The sequence below is a fragment of the Magnolia sinica genome, chromosome 9 (genome assembly GCF_029962835.1).
Source record: "Magnolia sinica isolate HGM2019 chromosome 9, MsV1, whole genome shotgun sequence".
Lineage (NCBI taxonomy): Eukaryota > Viridiplantae > Streptophyta > Magnoliopsida > Magnoliales > Magnoliaceae > Magnolia > Magnolia sinica.
The window spans coordinates 76,197,478-76,219,698 of NC_080581.1; the positions used below are offsets into that span (position 1 = coordinate 76,197,478).

The 22,221-nt window shown below is 37.4% G+C and overlaps 1 protein-coding gene and 1 long non-coding RNA gene across 45 annotated transcripts in view; one reads left to right on the plus strand and one right to left on the minus strand.

Moving 5' to 3' along the window:
- LOC131255717 (uncharacterized) overlaps nucleotides 1-22,221 on the minus strand; it is a 71,872-nt gene that overhangs the window by 21,913 nt on the left and 27,738 nt on the right. The window lies entirely within an intron of this gene.
- Nucleotides 5,399-15,238, plus strand: LOC131255715 (uncharacterized). Of its 44 annotated transcripts, none has more exons than XR_009176277.1 (9): nucleotides 5,404-6,201; nucleotides 10,496-10,864; nucleotides 11,017-11,048; nucleotides 11,290-11,630; nucleotides 11,724-11,787; nucleotides 11,893-12,211; nucleotides 14,026-14,123; nucleotides 14,693-14,736; nucleotides 14,932-15,238. XR_009176277.1 is itself a non-coding variant. In XM_058256511.1 (8 exons), the coding sequence occupies exons 4-8, from the start codon at nucleotides 11,547-11,549 to the stop codon at nucleotides 15,003-15,005; spliced, it is 348 nt and encodes a 115-aa protein (XP_058112494.1). In that variant the 5' UTR covers nucleotides 5,400-6,201; nucleotides 10,496-10,864; nucleotides 11,017-11,048; nucleotides 11,290-11,546; the 3' UTR covers nucleotides 15,006-15,238. The 44 variants fall into 44 exon arrangements, 2 of the variants coding, with proteins under 2 accessions (XP_058112494.1, XP_058112495.1); XR_009176278.1 differs by lacking the exon at nucleotides 14,932-15,238 and adding an exon at nucleotides 14,835-14,914; XR_009176271.1 differs by lacking the exon at nucleotides 14,932-15,238 and adding an exon at nucleotides 14,835-14,912 and having other exon boundaries at nucleotides 14,026-14,243.

Below are 22,221 nucleotides of genomic sequence, written 5' to 3' on the forward strand. Positions count from 1 at the left end.
CAAAGTGTGTACCACCTGATGAGTGGCTAACCTGATTTTGGTCCAAGACATAATTACGGTGGGCCCGATCAGATGAAAGTCCAGAGCATGACAACTTCGCCACGGACGCATGGGTGGAGTAATCACCTCTTCATTTTCTCCTGAGCTACGGGTATGCAGAGTATCCTCCCATCCTGTGTCTGTAGAATCATCTGATTCAGCCCCACGGTGCAAGGAAATTGATGCAAATATCTCCTCATTTGCAGAATCCTAATCCGTCAATTGGAATCCTGCAACAAGAAGATAAAGAATCGGTTTACTTCAACTGGAAAAAGGCCCAACATTGGATGGCTAAGATCTACCAAAGTTGGTGGGCTACGGTCCACCAACGGTCGGCCCATCACATGAATAGTATGGTGTTATCAGCTTGAACAAGTGTCCCCTGCATATTGTGTTATCAGCTTGAGCAAGTGTCCGCATTTCCATGATCAAACGGTCCACATTGAGCTTTGCCAAGCCCACATGCGTGTACAAGGCAGGTCATGAATATTTGTAGTAGGGTACATGAATAATGAATTGGACTGGTTTTTAGGTCCCAGACCTAAACGTTGGTGTGGCATCTAATGGTTGGATTGAATTTCTTATAATTATCACAGTGGGCTCTATAAGAATCAAAATTGCGACTCTCTCTATCCTAGCTGTTTTCCTTTAATAGGGCCACTTGAATATGATCAGCTTAATCTTTTAGTCTTAGCCCTAATATGAGATTAGGCATCTAATGAATGGAGCGAGTTTTGCATAGACATCAAGGTGGTATGTTAGATCCACTCCGACCATTAGATGTGTATTTATATATTAGGCCTAGATCCAAAATATTAGGCTGAACCTTCACTCAGGCAGATCACATCAAAGGAACAAACAATTGACATAGAGAAGTTCCCCTTGATTTTTAGATGGTGAGAATTATGTGAAATCCACTCTAACTATTAGATATCACACCAATTTATGCCCAGAGGCACTAAACTCAGCAGGTGAGAATACATTAAGGGAAATAGTTTAGAAGGTGAGTGTTGCTGTGTATACTTATTCTAATCATGTAGTCCACCTGAATCTTGGAGAGGATTGATTTATGGACCCTAGGTCTAACCTGAAGTGAGGTACTTGATGGTTTGAGGTGGAATTTTTTTCGCTCACAAGGACACACACTAGAATGGGTGCTCGAACCCATGACCTTAGTGTTGAAACTCTTGTGAGTGTACCACTAAGCCATGAATAAGGACCCATCCAAGGTGGATTTAACATAAACATCATTGTGTCCTCAATTGAGCCACTACCCACCCCTTTGCTTGCCCTTCCCACCGGGATCCAAATCCAAAGGGAAGGTACACCAATGGAGTAGCTTATGGAAAATCTTTTTGAAAAGAGTATTGGAATGCAAATTTCATATTAATCATGTAGGTTCTATTTGTAAAATTCCCTTATTATTTAAGAAAATGTTCTAAAAACCTGTATAATTAATATGAAATTTATAAAAGACTACCTAGTTAATATAAAACTTAAATTTTATCCTTTTGTTAGAAAAGGTTTTCGAAAAACTATCTCATTAATCAATATAATTATCATTCCACTATCATTAATGCTACCTTGCCAGCAAATGGGTGGGTGGGCCCCACCGTGATGTTTATGTAAAATTCACCTCATCCACAAGATGTGTCACCCCATGTTAGCCCAACTACCCAAAAATTAGTTCCATTCACCCCATGTTAGGGCAAGAACCAAAAATTAGCTCCATCAGTGAATCAGGTGGACCAAATGATAGGAAGCAATAAATAAGACAATGCTTATCCTCTACACTATTTCCATTATTGTGGTCCATGTGAATCATGCATAGGTATGATATTTTTTCCATATACCTAAATTTTTGTGTAGAATCTAATGGCTGGAGTGGATTTAAATAATTATCATGGTGAGCTGTATAAAAATCAAGGGTCAACATCTCTAGGATAATTATTTCCTTTGGTGTCACCCAGGATCAATCCTATCTGTATGCCTTTGGGCCTAATATTGGACTAAATATCTAATGGTTGGAGTAGATCTTACATAAACATTGCGATGGGCTTGTTAAAACCAATAGCAATATACCATACAATTCTTCCTCTTAAAGAATCTATCTGTACTACTGGAGAGTGATGCAGGGACGTGATTTTTAGTGGGGCTCATGGTAATGTTTACGGGAGATCTACTCTGACCATTAGATGTGTAATCCCAGTTTAGGTGTAAAGCTAAAATATAAAATTGGGTTGTAATTCAGGTGGGCCATGCCAAAGAAACCAGTTGGCAGATGGACATTCACCCTTGATTTTTTTAGGGACTGCTAGGGTGACTATACAAAATCTACTTCATCCATTGGATAACACATAAAAATTCAGGACCATGGCATAACAATCAGCCCATTTGTAATTCAGGTGGGCCATACCAACCCTTGATTTTACGACGAGTACACTCGTCCTTTTTCAAATTTAGTAAAGCAGCGGTTGCATTGTTTTAGAGAAATGGTCCCGTGCTCGGACAACACTATGAGTTACAGTGCCCCTAGTTGGATTCGGATACTTGGAAAGTCAACGCATTGATCTAAACTGCTCATTAACTGTACCTTTTGTACGGTAGCTCATGAAATGTGTTAGTAACTAACAGACAGTTTAGATTGATTGATCTGGCTATCCAAGTGAATCCATGCAACTAGCTGCACTATGAGTTAAGAGGTGACAATGGGCTGGTTTGGGCTAGGTGAGACTAAGGCCGGGCGCCCAACATTTAGACATAAGGCCGAGCGTGGCCTAACACAGCATGTGGAAGCCTGAGTGGAAAAAAAAAAAAAGCCAACCCAGCCCATGACAAGCCTATTTTTAGACGGTTTGGAATGTAAGTTACTTACCATAAGTTACTTACGTGATTTCTTCTTCTTAATGAGATAAGTATGTATCGTATTTGGTAAAGAATGTACTTATTAGTCAAAAAGTAGTAATATAAGTCATGTTTGATCTTCAGCAACATAAGTATTTATCCCTCGAGTATGTATAGTCCTCTTATACATTCACTATCCATTATGTTGTGCTAACCTTTGATGTGGATTGTTCATTGTGGGGGTCCACCTGAGACTGGAGTCCTTACTATTTTCGGTGGTTCCATGAGCTGGAAAGAAACAAACAGGAAATTAAAAAAGGAAGACCAATTTGGTCAAGTGACACATAGTGGCTAGGGGGTTTTAATGGGTGGGTTTAAATCCCCACGTTTTTTCTGTTGTGGGGTTTACTCATCAGACCCCGGAGTGTTTCAACCATAGAGATTCTATCCTTATTGTTTTTTTTTCCTAGTGGGACCCACTTAATTAGCTTGGTGGCAAGCACCTTACTGTGGATCCCAGCTGTTGGCTCCATATCACTGGACCCTAGGGAGGCTAGGGTGGTGGGCATCACATAAATAGCAAAACTGATGGATGTCATGGATATACAATATAGAGAGATGGGCCATCTGGGCATGTGCAATGATGGGTGTCATTGCTTCCTGCTGTTAACGGTAGGGTTAATTTGATGGATAAAATGGATTTCTCAAAATTATAGTGGGTCCCACTGTCCCACATGGTTAGACCCACGCTCAAAAAAGACCTTACCAAAGGGACGAAGAGTGATGATCTAACACATGACAGGGTGGTACTTCAGAGAGAGGTTTCAGCGGTAGGTGCTTGGTCACCACCGTAAGATGGTGGACCCATGTCTGAGATTTAAATCTGCCACAGTTTGGGCCTGAAAATGGGTGGATGATGTGAGCATCACATACATCAGCAGGGTCCACAAACTGGTGGCCCACTACTGATACATTAAGTTGGTGTTAGTGCTCACATCATCTGCGTCTATATACCCAGCAACAGGTTGGGTTGCAAATATCAACAACCTTTGGTGTGACCAACAAAAACAAAGAAAATAATTTGCTTTTGGAAGAAAAAAAAATAAAACAGGCTGAAATAAATAAGGTATATTTTCTAAAAAGTTACTTATTCTAATTTAATAGTCAAACTAACTTGATTAAGAAAAGTAACTAAATGACTTACATAAGTAAAAAAAAGTTATTTATTTGGTAGTATCCAAATGAGCCCTTAAGATGATGGTTTAAAAATACATGTTTGCTTCTCCACATCATGAAAATAATATATGAACTAGAGCCCAAGAACAACAATAAAATGTAGCACTTCATGGCCGTCGGATTTTGTTTTTATCATGCTCAATATTTTAGGACCTAAACGGAAGTTCATCCAAACATCAATTCAATCAGTTGAACCCTTGTCAGAAAACTTTCCTATCTTAGAATAATTAGATAGAGGCGTTTGGCGATAATTTACTCCCAATGCTTTTACTTTGGGTGTCATGGTTTTGACCATTGATAAGTCTAATTTTCATTTCCATGAGTAAACAGATGACCTTCTGATCGAATTAGGTTTCCAGTGATCTAGCCTATTTTGGTGGACATTTCGATCCAAGCTGATTTAGCCGTTCTGTCTGGTCCAATATTAATGATGAATGGTCCAAACGGGTGGGCCTGTAGGATTTGAGGGTTTACAGACCTTCATGCAAAGCTGAAAATGACTAATCTACATTCAAAGGTCCACCTAACTACTATTGCACAAATAGGATATGATCACTCCCCTCTAATTCTATCGTTAAGATAGTGCCCGGATTACCGTGAAAGGCTTTGATTGTTCAAAAGTGGGCCATATTTACAAATTGAGGATAAACTCGCCTCCTCCTTTTCTTTTTTTTGAGAGGAATTGCACGAAGGATGCATTCCCCTTTTTTTTTTTCTTTTTTTTAAAAAAATTCCCATAAGAGCCGAAGGAATTAGATTAGGCATGAGTTACTCATGCGGTTGAGCTGTGTGGGCCTCACCATGATGTATGTTGAACATCAATACCATGAATTTGATGGATCCCCTTTAAATTATTGATATCCCAAAAATCAGCTATATGCGGAACTCCGTGGGCCATACCATCTAAAATCATGTGAAGACATGCCTAAAATATATAAAAGCACTTGGTGGGGCTCACCTGAAATTTGGATACGTTTGAAACTTGGTCTGAACCCTCATCCAAGTTGGACACACATAATGGATGGATTGGATTTGTGAACAACATTTCATTGTGCCCAAAAAATAATTATGAATGTTATAACGGAAAGTAACCACCTCTCGACTCTTGTATGTGGTGTGAGCCACAGGAATGATGCATCTGACTGATGGGGTAAATGATACATCACGGTGGGGCTCCACGGAACTCGACCTCACGGGGAGTTCTCATGAGCTGGACCGTACAGAACCCCCCCCCCTCCCCCCCCCCCTCAATGAATAATTCATTTCTCATTCTCTCTCCGCCCCCGCACGACTCCACCACCTTCTTGACAGTGCAAGAGCTCGAAGAGATCGATCAACTTCTATTGAGATTGAGAGACAGAGTCATTGGGCATTTGGGAGGAAAGCACCCGTATGCTTCTCTCTCTCTCTCTCTCTCTCTCTCTCTCTCTCTGTGATGGCGATACCATGGCCGCTCACCTTCTTCAGCTCCACTCGCCCTCTCTTCACAGCCAGACCATCCGTACGATCGCATCTCCTTACCCGTCATCACCTTCCAACCATCTCAGCAACAACCTCCCTTTCCACTTCCCAACCTTCACTCCCCAACAAATCCCATCCCTTCATCACCACTCCCACAAAACCCCACCACCGACGGCTGAAAATCACAGCCGCCCACTTCAACTTCTCATTCCTACCGCTCATCTCTCCTCACGAATCACGATCATTGGGGAATATGGACCTCGCTCTTCACAGCTGGTGCATTCGGCCTCTGGTACTACTTCCCACTCATCGATCCTGCCTTGATTCATTTCTCCTTTCCTCTTTTTATTTTGAGATTTTGATTCAAAGATGTCTGTTTTGAAATGGGATCGGAATGCCGGAGAAGACGAGAGTGCAGAGCGCGCTGAGCGGCGCCCTGGTCAGCACTCTGGTGGCGCTCGCCACAACCAACCTCAGCATCATTGCTAGTGAGGTCCCGGTGTATTATGTTGTCTTGGAGTATCTGCTGCCCGTCGCCGTTCATTTGCTGCTCTTCAGAGCAGATCTGCCTCACATCCTGCAGTCCACCGGTGCTGCTTTTGGCTTTCTTGTTTGGATTAGGTGACTCTTATTAGCGAACAGTAGGGCTATTGATATTGCTTTACTTTGGAAATCTACCAGAATTGTATATGCCATCATTGCCCCACCATGAAGATCGCCTCATGCAGACATTAGGTTGGTACACCATGTACATCAATTTTAGACTGTTGTTAGTTCTGATCTAAATCTCCAGTGTTTCTGTATGTGGTGGCCCACTCGTTTGGTGGACTGATCTGATTTTCGTGTCAGGTGATCTTCATTGTTTTGGTCCTATGTATGCACAGTCTTGAATGTTCTAGGCATGACTTGTTTGCACATGAACTAGGTTCAGGACTAAATCCATAAGTAGATTTTAAGAGGATAAGGTCTTTTATTAGATGTTTCTTTTATAATTAGAATTAAAGAGACATAATGATTAAAAGAGAAAGTAAAAAAGAAAGGTAAAAGATAGGATTGAAGAATGTTTCAATGTTGCTACCTTTAAGGTTGCCCCATACTATTATATCAGTTTGCAAGTGGGTTAAAAGCAAACCTGCCTCCCGGATACAACAAGCCCAACCTCTCAATCTGAGAATTGTGTCCTTATGTTTGCAAAATCAAAGTGGGTGCCTACCAGACACAACAACCTCAAATATGCCCAATAATAAGAGAAATTACTTAGTTGCGTCATTCAGAATAGGATTACAAAATAGCAGAAAACCGAATCTTGGTCCAAGAAAGCAGTAGAGATTTGAGAGACAGGAAGAGAGAGAGAGGAGAGGCTTAGAGTCTTTGGAGCATATTCAGCCACTCTGAATAGATACAGACCCCTTCAGATGCTTTTTGATGGGTTTGCTATATTTAGAAATCTGCCATCTCCCCAATTCAAATTACAATGATCTCTAGATCCAACCCATCTAATCACACCTAATCGACCTGGGGGCACAATCCAACCGTCCGATCAAGCAAGTGCAAAGTGTACTTCAAGAGCCCTTCCTCATGCACGCACCACAATGGCCTCAGGCACTCATGTGCCTGCTGATGGGGTTGCTAAGCACCTATGAGCAAACACAGTAAGGCTTGCATATGAGAATACTAGAAAATCAACCTTTTATGAAGCTTAAAATATTCCCATGTATTTCTGATGTGGGACTATTTTAAAAGACAAAAAAAGAGAGAGATGCAAGAAACACAAAGTCCTTTTCATGAAAACAAAACCACACCTTTTCTCATCTTTTCAGAATTTCCATTTTCTTATTTTAATACAAAATTCATCATTGTTTTCATATCTACAAAATTGGCATTGAGTTTTAATCAAATAAGTGGTCCATTTATTTGTTTATTTATTTATTTATTTTGAAAAGCACTGAAATAAACTGTATTTAATCATCAAGCTATTTTAATTTTTAAGGTTTTTACCTTCATTAATTTCCTCTATTTGTGTTATTTGTTACTAATGTCTTAGAAATAAAAAGGTTGACCCCAATTAGTTGGGCACAATACCTTCACTAACATTGAAAATGCAACAGTGATCAAGAGCTTGTGTGATGTAGAAGGTATACCAGTATTTTAAACTTAAAAATTACATTATGTAGTTCTTTAATGTAGCTCTACACTTCACAAATTGAAAATTACCATCCTGCATCACTTCCTGGATTATTCATCTGTTTTGGGTGGAATCCTTCCAACTTAGAGCTGTTTTTCAATTACAAGTTCTGACATTTGATATCTTCTACAGTTTCCCCTTTGAAAACTTGGAGGAGTTTCCCGTTGCTGATGTGTATGCTCTGAAGTAACCACAGTTTTCAGCAAAATTCAGAAGGATTTATAACCACAGTCCTTTTCTAAATGCTACAAATATGATATACAGAAACACACATAACACTGAAACAGCATACCACTTAATTCCACCAGTTGTGGCTATTGCAATTTTCAAAATTTGAACAGTAAATACGGGAACTCCCTCAAGCCTTCTTCCATGTTCTGTGGGATCATCCTAAGAAGCTTCTTTGCTGCTTTGACCTGAAAAAGAAGCAAATCATTCCATATAAATGGTACCATATAACAAGAGAAGCTCTGTTTCTTACCTGTTTTCTGCTTGGAACAAATTGAAACATGTGAGGCCTTTCCTGCATAACAAATGGTAAAAAATATTGAAACTAGACCAAGGAAAATGATCATATAGTGATAGTCATCACAAATGAGTACATAAAGATGATGCAAGTGGATATGTCATGTAATTAGCAATTTGGCAACTGAAATAAAATTGTTTATGGAACACAAAGTCTCATTTTCTAAACGACTCTAACTGTCCAAAAGAAAATAAATAGTCTTGCAAGTCTGCACCGTTCAAATGCCGACTGATATTGCAGTAGAATTATAAAACATATGCAGCTTTGTTAGATAATATGTACTACAGGGAAGGTGGAAGGGAGTCAATCATTTGCACAAAACTTATTCAACTCAAAATTATAGAGTCATACTAAACCTCCTTGAGTTGTGGATACCTTATGGTTAGTTTAAAATATTCTAGGAAATGTGACATTGATTTGTTATTTATGGCTAAACCAAGAAATCTCGCATCAAAACCTTTTTCACGAGTCTCATGATCTTGCTATTTAAACTATAGAACACAGATAGATGTAGATATAGACAACCTACAATAGTTGGATCATTCGGAAAAACTGGAGTACCCAACTTAGATGCTTGGATATTTGCATAAGGTATCCGCTACATAGAGACTTGGAATTCTAATTCAAATGGGGCTATGAACTCCTGACATAGTTTTGTTGAACCATTGTTACTTTTTTTTTTTTCCTTTTCTTCTTCTTCTTCTTCTTCTTCTTTTCGACAAGATTGCTCACTCCATTCAGAAACTGTATCTGTTAATGAGGCACCTTATACGATTTTTTAATGTGCTTAGATGATGCATGGTTTGTTTTAAGATTAAAATGTGTAAGTGGTTGTTTTAAGTTATCAAATTTGAAGGAAAAAGTCAAACTTGTGTACTAGTTGCTATTTTCTATGGATTGTTTTGTTTTGTTTATCATCTCCTCACTTTATGTAATGGATTAAGGGAGCTGTTGGTTTTATCCTCTATGAATTTTCCTTTTTTGAATTTTAAGCATGAACTCTGGATTTTCTACAATAGACATGTTCAAAACAAAAAATGAATACATATATAGAATATTTACATTGTTCTGGATTTTCTACATATATTTTCATAATTTTTCGGTCAAAAGAACATTTTCAACCATTACAGGAGTCATAACGGTCGTTACGCCCCTGTATCGGTCGTTAGGGCCGATTAACGGCCGATACCTGTATCGGTAATGGTGGTGACTGTTACAGCCACCCTTGCCAATACAGAATACCTTGATCTAGGGTCACCTACTGAGTGTTTTATGTGTGTAGATGGTACATTTTATTGCAAATATTACCTTTTTTTTTTTCTCTATTACTCAGGCTGTGTACATCTTGTGTATGACTTTGCCTGTAATTAATAATTGCAGTTCTTATCTCGGTTTCTCATTGAGTGTTTTATTTAGTTGGGAATCATTTCGCAAAGAATCATGGATTAGATCTACACAAGGTTGTATTCAAACAGGCTATTGATACAGGTCTCAAAGTCCGGTTCTGTAAAAGTGGAGAAGCTTATGAATGTCGAACGATACTCCTATGTGATGAACATTAGCTCGACTGTGAGGTCTTTTGCGTTCAGTCATAAATGGATGGCAAATAGAACTTTGACAAAGTTCCAAAGTCTTACATAGTACTTCTGCGTTTTGTACTAGCCACTTGAAATTCTTGATACATATTGGGTAATATGATATGAATTTGTCAATAATCTGTTGACCTCTACCAAAATAAAGGGGTTTGGATCTTCCAATCTGATGGAGATTTGTAGGGCGTCCTCCATCTACAGTTCAAGCTCCAATCCTTTTATTTTAGATTACATCTTCTCTATGATTCTGGAAAGTTGCATTCCCATAGCTTTTATCATGACAATGAACCTTGAGTGAGCAAACAAGCTCCAATTCAAATACCTTATTATATGTCATTGAAGCTTATTTATTTATTTTATTTATTATTTATTTTTTATTTTTATAACACACGCACACACACCACCACACACTCACGCCATGGTGGGATTTCACCACCTATGGGTACTTGAACCCTCAACCAGGTGTTGAAACTCCTGAGAGTCTACCACTGGTGTCATTGAAGCTTTTGACACTGGATGTGTACTGTTTGGTAGCTATTGGCTCAAAACCTGGTAGAAAATTATTCTTTCTTCATTATTTATTTTTTTTAATTTTTTTTTGTGTGTGTGCAGGTTATGGGGGACTTGTTGGATCATCTAACTAGCTGGGATGTTGGAACATAATCTATTATTGCAGTTTAATATAGACCACTGTATTTGGAAAAGTTGCACCAGCCGTCTATCTAGACCAGTGTATTTGGATGTAAGCTATTGCAGATTGCAATTTGTTATTGATTGTGCTTAAAAGATGAACTTCATTTCTCTGGCCTACTGATCACAGTGCTACGAAGGGAAACAACTTTTTGAATTTGATTGGGCTCACATGATATGATCTTGCCTTGTATTGTTGTGGACGATTCGCAAAGAACAACACTTCACAATTGCCTGATGCAAAGATGAAGAAATTTACAGAAGATGCTATCAAATTCAAAATGGATGACAGTATGTGGATTCATAATTTTCACACTATCCTTTGCGTTTATGTTTTAATTGAAATGAGCATAAAGTTTGAAGTTTACTGTTTTTTCTTTGGTTTTTCTATGAATGAAGCATACCTTCAATGTCATGATATTTCCTTTCCTGGCTTTTTGCAGCTGCTGAACTGTATGACTTTGATGATGAGAAGGTAGATGTTGATTTCCCTAATTTTGATATTTGAAGATGGGCACTATGAGTTGTTGCTAACGTATTTAATTCTTTCACAAGTTCTGTTTATTGATTTATTGCCTAAAAAAAGGTATCCCCCCCAATCATTTCCCTTCATCTCTGAAACCCTCACAGGGAGCTTCTGATTCCCGTCGATCTCTTTGTCCAAATAATCAGATCAATGTAAAATGGAAAAAATTGATCTCTCCTGCTTCTTCTAGATTATGCAGATTTGTTGTCCATTCACAGAACCGATCTGATGATAGCAACTTCAGAACAGTTGGATTTAAGATGGATGGATGGGATGAAAGTTGGATCAAGTTGGTTGGGAGAAGCATTTTTGGTTTTGCTGCAGCAGCTACCACTGTGATTGCCATCAGCTGCGATTCCTTGGGCCTCGTGGAGTCTCTCATCACCGCTTTCCCTGCTTCTCGTGGAGAGCTTGATCGGCCTTGTGAATAGGATTGAGAGGGCCTATATGGTCCTCGGCGACTACGGTGGCAACAACTCCTTGCTAACTCTTTGGGAAGCCCTTCCGTTCATCGCTGTCGTCAGTGGACAGGTTTGTCTCTCAATCTGTTTCCATATACTTCAGCTTCTTCATTTTTGTTGAGTTATGTGGTTTATACTTTGATTTTATTTCATTTGATTGCAGAATTCTGCAAAATCATCGATTTTGGAGAGCATCGTCAGGTGGGATTTTCTTCTTAGGGGATCTGGTTGGAGTTCTGAATTTTTTATTATTTATTTTTTTGAGTTTTTTCTATGGTGGATCTTGTGGTGTTCTTGAAGGGATTGTCACATGTCAGCCATTGGTTCTGCAGCTGCACAAGACAGACAAAGGACAGATGGAGTATGTTGGGTTTCTTCACTCGCCAAAGAGGAGATTTTCAGGTTTAGGTAAATCTTGTTTTTCTATTGCTTCGTAGATTCGATGTTTGATTTATGGGTCTTTTTTGCCCCGAAATCTCCCCTACATTGTCGCTGCTTCTTGATTTTATTTTCATCTTGAATTCTCTCAATTCTAACTCGACGAGTACATGCATACAGCAACAAACATCTTCAAGTAGGTAGAGGAACTGCAAAGGCGAAGTAATTACTCTCTACTGCCATTGATCCGAAATGTTTTTTTAATGAAATAAGGTATTTCCACCAAGCTCTTTTTTTAATAATTATTTAATAAGTAGGTCGATTAGATTATTAAATGAATACATGGATATGAAAAACCAACATTGAATCATGAGGGAATGGAAAACAACAGATTTCATCAGTTACTCTGCTCTACTTTCTAGTCCATGAATTTGTTTTTGTTTTTGTTTTTTTATTTTTTTGTGAAATTCAATACAGTGTTTGATGAAGGATTTATTTATTTATATATATGATGAATTCTGCCCCTTTTTCTCAATAATCAAGAAAATTCGAGTTCCTCAAAAAATCATTTTCACTTGAAGGTATTCAACTCGGATCTGTTCGCAGGCGCAAATTGGGTTAACTTTGTTACATGAGTCTGTCCCTCATTCTGGGATCTTTTGTCGCAAACTTCTCTGGAAAGTAGAAATTAGCTATTGTTTCTAGCTTTTGATGCATTGATGATATAAAAAAGTATATTCTTTAAAAAAATAATAATAATAATAAATAAAATAAAATTATGGGATGTGATTGTAGGATGTGCATTTCCAATATATTAACTATAAGTTGCAGCTATCTTTGTTATCTACAAATTTTCAGTAAAATTATTCTTATTCAATGTATAGAATGTGATATTTCTAACAAAAAACAATTGAGGCAATAACTTACAATGCATTTTGCATATTTACAAACAAGTCCGTCCGCAAACATATTAGGATAGAGAATGTTAAAAATTCACCCTACAAAAAAAGCAAGGAACTTGTAACATTATGGTTAAGTTGGATTTCTGCCACCAATAACGATCCAGCCTCTGGTGGTGATAAACAATCGTAAACTTTAATTTTCTTTTGATCTTTTTTCCCAAAAATTCCAATTAGATTCTTGTCATGTACTTAAAGCATTACTAACATTACTTATTAACTTGAGCATCAGAAACAAAAAAAAAAAGAATATGAATGCCTTATTAAAAAAAAGTTGTTATTGCTAAGTTTGTAATAAAAACTTTGTTTTGTAACAATTGATGATGAAGCTGCACGACAGTAGGTGTGTTGTCAGCTCTGCAGATTTTACCTGTTCCCTGTTCTGCATAGCCTTTGGTTTGCTCATTTAAAATGTGGTGCTATATTTTGGTTTCGTAGGTGAGTTTGAGAAAAGTGTTCACAATCAACATTAATTTGATTTTGGGAGAAGAAAACACCCTTTTGAGTAATTCTTAACTGGTTCGCCTGCCATTGCATGGTTACTACACCCCACGCATCACGCATTATTATAAAGATTAAGCTTTCCACTAAAGTTGAAATACTACTTTCTCACATAAGTAACCTGGAACATTTCTAGAAAGACTGAAAAACAACAAATCTCCTTTAAACTCTCCCAAAGTTTAGTATTCACCTAATTAGGATAAAACTCCCACATTCCTACATAAGGTTATCTACACCAAACATTTACCATATTTGTATTTTTCTAAAATCAGTTTAAATATCATTTCCAAACACAGTTTCAGGATATACAAAACCAACCATCCTTACAAATGTCCTAGAATATGGGTGTTTGATCCTTATGGCCTAACCGGAAAAGAACAATCTGTAAATCCAGGAAAGGGGACCCTGTAAGACCTTGTAAGCATATGACAGGAGTAAAAGTATGTTCTGTCAACTAAAATTTTGAATAAGGTGATATTTATGTTCTATATTTGTATTTGGACCAACATGGCAAATTCTTTTGACAATATGCCACGAAACAAAACTGATCCATCAACCAAACTGTAGTGGTAAAATATCTATTTTTTCCTACCTTGTATTTGTCTTTTTAATGCTTTTCCATTCCAGGAAACTTTGAAGAACATATTGGAAATTGGATATCCAAGAGATGACACTGGATATGAAAATTCACCTCAATCAGAGTATATTGACCTCCCCTAGTACAGGTGAGCAACCTGTGTGTTTGCAGCAACCATTACTCACCAACAGCTTTGATTCTGTTCACTCATCATTACCTCCTAGCTTTGCCACACTACTGACAAGCTGTTCAACAGAAAATTTGAAAGGTTATGATATGCAAACAAGAAGTGTTGTAGTCCTGGCATATTGTTGTGTAGATTTTCTTTTGTACATTGTTCAAAAAGCTTGTGGCCTGACTGAAAGCCTGGTTGAGTTGACCTGTTCAAAAAGGTGGCAAAACATTCCAAGTTGATGATTTACTTGGAGTATTAGTAGTTTCAACCCAGCAAGTTTCTGGCTTGTTGAAAACGAAGTGAAACTTTCAATTTCTTCTGGGAATTGCTAGCATTTTGTTTGGTATCATCTTTTTGTTGATTCCGTTAACTCCTTTACTGCTTCCAACACAAGGAAAACCCAATTGAAATTGGTGAACTTTTGGCTTGTATTATTGGTTTCTGCTAGCTTGTAATTGAAAGGTTCCCTTCATGGTTACACTTGTAATCTGTTTTCTCTTTCTGTACCAATTTCTTCTGACCGAGGTTTACGAATGTTGCAGAGGCACCCGAACCAATGGAAACAGAATTCATGTTCTAAATCATTGTATATTTTTTTTCTCTTTACCATTCAATTTCTTTGATACAATGTTCCTACTACTCCAATACATGTTTATTTATTTATTTTGTTCTTTTTGTTAGCAGAGATACTTGTTGGATTCTTTTGATTACACAACTAGCTCAAAGTATTTGTCAGAGTCAGAACCTATATCGAATAATTTGATTACACGTTGGATTGCAGGGATACGGACCGCAAAGATGATCATCCCAACAGTGCCATCTATGTTCAACCAGCTAATGCATGAAGTGGCTTGATGAGAGGTTTACGAGTTCGGTCTTCTCCATTTCATTCGATAGTGTGGCCAATCTAGGAATGGACCACATGAAGGATTTTTATTTATTTTTATTTATTCAAGACCATTTTCAACGTATTGTTGTAAATATTATATATTTTATTGTAAAGTAATACAATTTTTGTTTAATATTCATTTTTAATTGTACCCTAACATTTTTTAGGTTCCAAATTTAAAAAATACAGGTTCCAACCGAAAAAAATAATAATTATAATAATAATACCGGCTTTTGCCGTGGGTTGCGCGGCTTTTAACTATGCTTCTCAAACCTTTGCTGGCTCTTCTCAAACCTTTGTCGTGCTTTGGAAGACATTTATCGACACCTGGCCAAACTTTTATTGACGTTTTTAATGTTCCTAGGCACTTTTTCAGTGGTTACTGGTGGCCAGCAACGGTGCTTCAGAAGACTTTTTCCCGTATTTTGACAGACTTTTGCTGGCGCTTTTTCAGCTTTCCCGGGCACTTTTTTAGTGATTACCAATGGCTAGCAGATGCGCCGGAAAAAGGAAAATGGGTGCTGGAAAAGTCTACTCGATCACGATGGCCAGAAAAATTGCCAGTAAATGATGATGAGCACTGGTAAAGCCTTTGCCGGCACACCTTTTTCAGCACTCGTCTGGAGTACTGATAAAGCTTTCCACAAAAGTCATTTTTATTGTAATGTATTTAAAAATCAATTGCAAACCCCAAAGAAAAAATGCAAAGAAGGATTTAAAGGTAACAGCAAGATGCATCAAAAAAATTAGGGAAGAAAACTATAATGGTCCATTCATCTGGTAGGTTACTGTTGAACTGAGTGAACGGCCAGTGGTCCAACTCAATCTATGTGTTTGTCCTGCCTAGTGATGGGTTGTTCTAACTTTTTTCTTCAAGTAATCCTCGTGGTATAGCCACTAGTTTCTGGGAGTGGACCACGTGAAGGATTTTTATTTATTTTTATGTATTCAAGACCATTTTCAACGTATTGTTGTAAATATTATATATTTTATTGTAAAGTAATACAATTTTGTTTAATATTCATTTTTAACTGTACCCTAACATTTTTTAGGTTCCAAATATTTAAAAATACAGGTTCCAACAAAAAAAATATTACTGGCTTTTGCCGTGGGTTGCACGGCTTTTAACGGTGCTTCTCAAACCTTTGCCCGCGCTTCTCAAACTTTTGTTGTACTTTGGAAGGCATTTATCGACACTTAGACAAACTTTTATTGACGTTTTTAATGACGGTGCTTCAGATGACTTTTGCCTGTGTTTGGACAGACTTTTGCTAGTGCTTTTTCAGCTTTCCCAGACACTTTTTAAGTGATTACCGATGGTTAGTAGATGCACTGGAAAAAGGAAAATGGGCACTGGAAAAGTCTACTCGATCACGGTGGCCAGAAAAATTGCCAGTAAATGATGATGAGCACCGGTAAAGCCTTTGCCAGCGCACCTTTTTTTCAGTGCTTATCTGAGTACTGATAAAGCTTTCCACGGCACCATTTTAGACCTTTACTGGTGTTTTTGACCTCCTATAAAAGTCATTTTTCTTGTAGTGTATTTAAAATCAATTTCAAACCTCAAAGGAAAAAATGCAAAGAAGGATTTAAAGGTAACAGCAAGATGCATCATAAAAATTAGGGAAGAAAACCATAATGGTCCATTCATCCGGTAGGTTGCCGTTGAACTGAGTGAACGGCCAGTGGCCCAACTCAATCTATGTGTATATCCAGCATAGTGATGGGTTGTTCTAACTTTTTTCTTCAAGTAATCCTCGTGGTATAGCCACTAGTTTTACAGGTATGCCTGATGAGAGGTGCTTTTGTCATTTTAAGATATTAATATAAGTAGCCCGGCCAAGGGCAAATGCATATATCCTGCACTCACACCAAAACATACAAGACATCTTGTGTGACATGCAACAACTCCTGTATGCTAGACTCTTAGTAACAATATAAAATCATGCCTAAAATTTTTATGTTAACAATGTGTGGTCTGCATGTGTTTTGGATCAAGATGACTCTTGGAATATTATCTATTCATCCTAATTAGACTAGTTTGATGATCGGATTGGATAGAATATACACATCATTTAGGCCACATGTATAACCTATGGTTGGTGTCCCCTCTTGTATTATTTCTTGTGTTTAGGCCCAACTCAGTTGTGGATGGAGATGAATTTTTGTCTTATGCCCTAAAATTTCAGGCATACCTAATTTAGGGACTGGATGTCAGGCACACAAAATTGTGGGCTTAGAGCTCAACTGTTGTTTGAGCTGTGCTGTAGGCCCACCTTAAAGCCATGCATGAAAATCATGCATATCCATTCATTAGGTCGACAATACTGTAGAAAACTATAAATGATTTTTTTTAAAAAAAAACTCAATAATACAAGTGTGGCCCACTTGATGATCTTTAGGCTAGGGATGGGTGTCATATATATTGTCACTTTAGTTATATAAATTCTTAAATGTAAGGAAGCAACCTACTGTTGGTGTGAAATTTGGAGTTCCAAGCTACGAGAAAAGCATGAATACCTTTTATTTTTGCACGTTCCCTTTGAAAAGTGCCCATGATTTGCAAGTGGTCTCATTTGCTAAGCCCTCGAGTCTGTGCAATAAGCTCATGTATGGCAACACATGTTGCAACATGGGATATAAGTGTCCATCCATTAGGTTGGTCTGACCTTTTACATGTTTTCCTAAAATAAATCTAGTCCACTAAGCATGTGGCCCCTTAAAAGTAGATCAACCTGATTCTTGGGCTAGGGAATGAATATGGTGATATTTTTCTGATGGATGGTTGGATTTTGGCTTCATAGTTCCATGCTGGCATTATGGCATGTAGATGAGCTTTGCTGCACATGCATATGGGCTTAGCAAAGCTCTCGAAAGTTGATGGATGTGAGATTGTAAATGGGAAAGAAAAAGTATGATACGTAACCCACCACCTCCACCAATTAATGTGGGTATATTTGATACATCAATCAAGACTTCCTTTTCCCTTATGCTAGCTAACTGGGGTGTAGGGTTAAGCTCTTGGACCCAAGCATCCAGAATGAAAATTAAGCTAAATAACTTATCTCTCCGTATCAGGTAGGATACATTTTTTTTTCCATTTATTCTTTTTTACAAAAAGGTGGGAGCACACCACCTGTAATTTTATTGATATGGAAAACGACCATTTACAATCCTAAACAAAGACCAAAAAAATTAAAAAAAAACAAAAAATCCAAACAAAGGCAAGGCTAAACCAAACAAAATTAGCCACCTCAAATCAGCAGCATACATACCTAAACATTTCTTGGAGAAGCTAGGAGCCATGAACAACCATAACTTAAATCCACTTATGGTCATCGCTTTAGGGCAAATATTGTTGAGGAAAAAAAATAAATCGAAGGAAGCATCTTATCTATAAATTTATTGTATTTTTTCCTTCCCTTTGCCCATAATGTTAAGAGTCCAGAAAAGAACTCACATTCCTACTCCATATCTGACTCCAAATCCTATCCACATGAATTTTCAGTCCAACTCTAAATTTGAGTATTTTCAAAGTTTGGTTGGTATTACTAATGGTGGTGCAATGCATTTTCTCAATGGTGGAGGTCCACATAATCTCGAATTTCTTTGAAATGATTCATTTGTAAATGTAAAAAACTGTTTAATTTATGGTATGCTTTCACAAGGTGATTTTGTGAAAGGTTCAATATCGAGATGAATGTTAGCTTTGTCGGTTGCTAAGAAATCTCTCCTGAGATATTGATCTAATCCATCCATATGTGGGCTTCTTTTTATATTTATTTATTGCCAAACCATGAATGGGATGGTTATGATTTTCTGATAAAATTGATTCTTTAGAACTGTAAGCAATTGATGATGGGCCTAACAGATGGATGGCTGACTGCTGAATAGGCGTACTTTCCCATAAATTATGTTGACTGTCCACTAAATAATTATTGTTCAGATGGTATGAATCATCTTACTGGTGGGAATTTTACATGGTGGCCTAAGTAATATGTCCTGGACGTAATGCACAACCCATATTGCTTGGTTAGACTGGCCAAGTGTCCCCTTGCAAGTAGAAAACTGCTTGTTATGGTGCCTTGAGAGCAGCTGATGATTTCCACACTTCTTTTTGCAATTACAAAAGTCCAACTCTAAAATCACCACATAGTAACAAGTGAGTACTCGTACACCCTATGTACATGCATGTGGGAAGGTGAAAGAACTCTATGCGTGATGATCGAAAAATACAAAATATAAAAATATACATAAAACACCACTCTTCTTCGTCTAAATGTTTGCTTAGCCCACAGTTGTCTAGACCATTGGGAAAAGACCACAGGCTAGGTAGGATACATTAGTTAGATCATCCAGGCCATAGATTAAGTTATCTTGTTGCTGAGGTGGGCCAAAATTTGAAAACAAAGAGATAGCTTAGACATTCTTTTTTTCTTTTTTGCAGAAATGTGGGAGCACACCACATGTAATTTTATTTATTTGAAAGTGTTCCGTACAACCATTCAAGTAGGTGCAAATGCAACAAACAACTGCAGCATATATGATAAAGACCAAGCAAAAACATAAAATTACAAAAAGGAGAAAACAACTAAAACTTTTTTCTTGTAGCTACAAACTATTCAAACATACTTACCCTAGCTCCAATCATCTCACCGTCATTGCTATTTAGAAAACACCATGGAAGGAAAAATTAAGGAAAGCATTCTATTAATAAATATATAGAATTCTCTCCTTCCCTTCCTCCAAAGTGCTAGCATCCAGAAAACCATCCCAAAACCTACTCCATGTCCTACTCCAAATCCTATCGACATTAATTCCCAATCCCAATCATATTTCCTTTCAGATTGTAGTGTGGATGGAGCGGACAATGGTGCACCCTGGGCATCTTTGCATTTCTTTAATAGTGGAGGTCCACATAATCCCGGATTTTCTTGAAATGATTCATTTGTGAATGTGAAAAACTGTTTACTTTGTGGTATGCTTCCCACAAGGTGGTTCTGTGAAAGTTTCAATACTGAGAGGAATATTAGCTTTGTTAACTGCCAAGGTATCTCTCCTGAGATATTATTTTGTGAGAGATCCAATGACTCCAGCACCACTACATTCTCAAGTGATGTTGGAATTTGGCCCGTGAAACCATTGTGCGACATATTAAGTAGATGTAACGACTTGAGAATCCCTATAGATTTTGGAATATCCCCCTGAAAATAGTTGTTTGAGAGATCAACTATTGTGAAGATGGATTAGATCTTGATTAGTTCCCTGTGTAGTCCTTTGATCATTACTGTCACCGTGTCTTGATGGTATACAGTTCTCTCTGGTCCAAATAGGGTTTTATGAAGGAAAGATTGAGATTTGTCCTCATCCATCATTGCCTTCCAATTCTCAAACATATTTGATGGCAAACCACTCATAAAACTATTAGAAGAGAGGTCAGCGATCTGCAACATTGAGAAGCTTTGATTTGTTTGTGGAAGTATAATGGGGCAATGAAATTTGTTGGATTTAAAGACAAGAATGTGCAAAAGGGGCAAAGCTACTATCCATGATGCAAAGCTGCTATCCTAAGGAAAGACAAAAAAAAAAAAAAAAAAAAAACAAAAAAACAAAAAGAAAATGAAAAATCCAAACAAAGGCAAGGCTAAACCAAACAAAATCAGCCTCCTCAAACCAACAACATACATACCTAAACATTTCTTGGAGAAGCTAAGAGTCATGAACAACCATAACTTAAATCCACTTATGGCCATCGCTTTAGAGCAAATATTGCATAGGAAAAAAAAAAAAATCAATGAAAGCATCTTATTTAAAATTTTATTGTATTCTTTCCTTCCCTTTGCCCATAATGTTAGAGTCTAGAAAAGAACTCCCGTTCCTACTCTATATCTGACTCCAAATCTTATCCACATGAATTTCCAATCTAATTCTGAATTCACATCTTCAAAGGTTGGTTGGCATTACTGATGGTGGTGCAATGCATTTTCTCGATAGTGGAGGTTCACATAATCCTAAATTTTTTTGGAATGATTCATTTATAAATGTAAAAACCTGTTTAATTTGTGATATGCTTCTCATAATGTGATTTTGTGAAAGGTTCAATACTGATGGGAATGTTAGCTTTGTCAATTGCCAAAAAATCTCCCCTTAAATATTGATCTAATCCATCCATATGTGGGACTTCTTTTTATATTTATTTATTGCCAAACCATGGATGGGATGATTAGGTTTTTCTGATAAAATTGATTCTTTAGAACCGTAAGCAATAGATGATGGGCCTAACAGATAGATGGCTCACTGCTGAATAGGCCTACTTTCCCATAAATTATGTCGATTGTCCACTTAATAGTTATTGTTCAGATGGTATGCTTATTGGTGGGATTTTTACATGGTGGCCTAAAAAATGTGTTATGAATGTAATGCACGACCCATATTGCTTGGTTAGACTAGCCAAGTGTCCCCTTGCAAGTATAAAACTGTATATTATGGTGCCTTTAGAGCAGATGATGATTTCCACACTTCTTTTTGGCATCACAAAAGTCCAACTCAAAAATCACCACATGATAGTAAGTGATTAGTCTTACACTCTACATACATAGATGTGGGAAGGTGAAAGAACTTTGTGTGATTGATCGAAAAACACAAAATATAAAAATATACATAAAACACCACTCTTCTTCGTCTGAATGTTTTCTTAGCCTACATTTGTCTAGACCATTGGGGGGAGAAAAAAAACAGACCACTGGCTAGGCTACATTGGTTAGATCATCCAGCTCATAGATTATCTTGTTGTTAAGGTGGGCCAAAATTTGAAAGCAAAGAGACAACTGAGACATTTGTTTTTTCTTTTTTTGCAGAAATGTGGGAGCACACCACATGTAATTTTATTTATTTGAAAATGTTCTTTACAACCATTCAGGAAGGTGCAAATGCAACAAACAACTACAACACATATCATAAAAGACCAAGCAAAATACACAAAATTACAAAAAGGAGAAAACAACTAAAACTTTTTTCTTTTAGCCACAAACTATACAAACATACCCTAGCTCAAAGAAACGAAGGAAAAATCAAAGAAAGCACCATGGAAGGAAAAATCAACACATATCCTATTACCATCATTGCTATTTAGAAAACACCATGGAAGGAAAAATCAAAGAAAGCATTCCATCAACAAATATA

Excerpts from the sequence above, each read along its gene's own strand:
- LOC131255715 (XM_058256511.1), top strand. The coding sequence starts at position 11,547 with ATGGTCCTCGGCGACTACGGTGGCAACAACTCCTTGCTAACTCTTTGG. Across the intron at positions 11,631-11,723 it reads TCGCTGTCGTCAGTGGACAG|AATTCTGCAAAATCATCGAT; the intron begins GTTTGTCTCTCA and ends ATTTGATTGCAG. Across the intron at positions 11,969-14,692 it reads GAGGAGATTTTCAGGTTTAG|AGGCACCCGAACCAATGGAA; the intron begins GTAAATCTTGTT and ends CGAATGTTGCAG.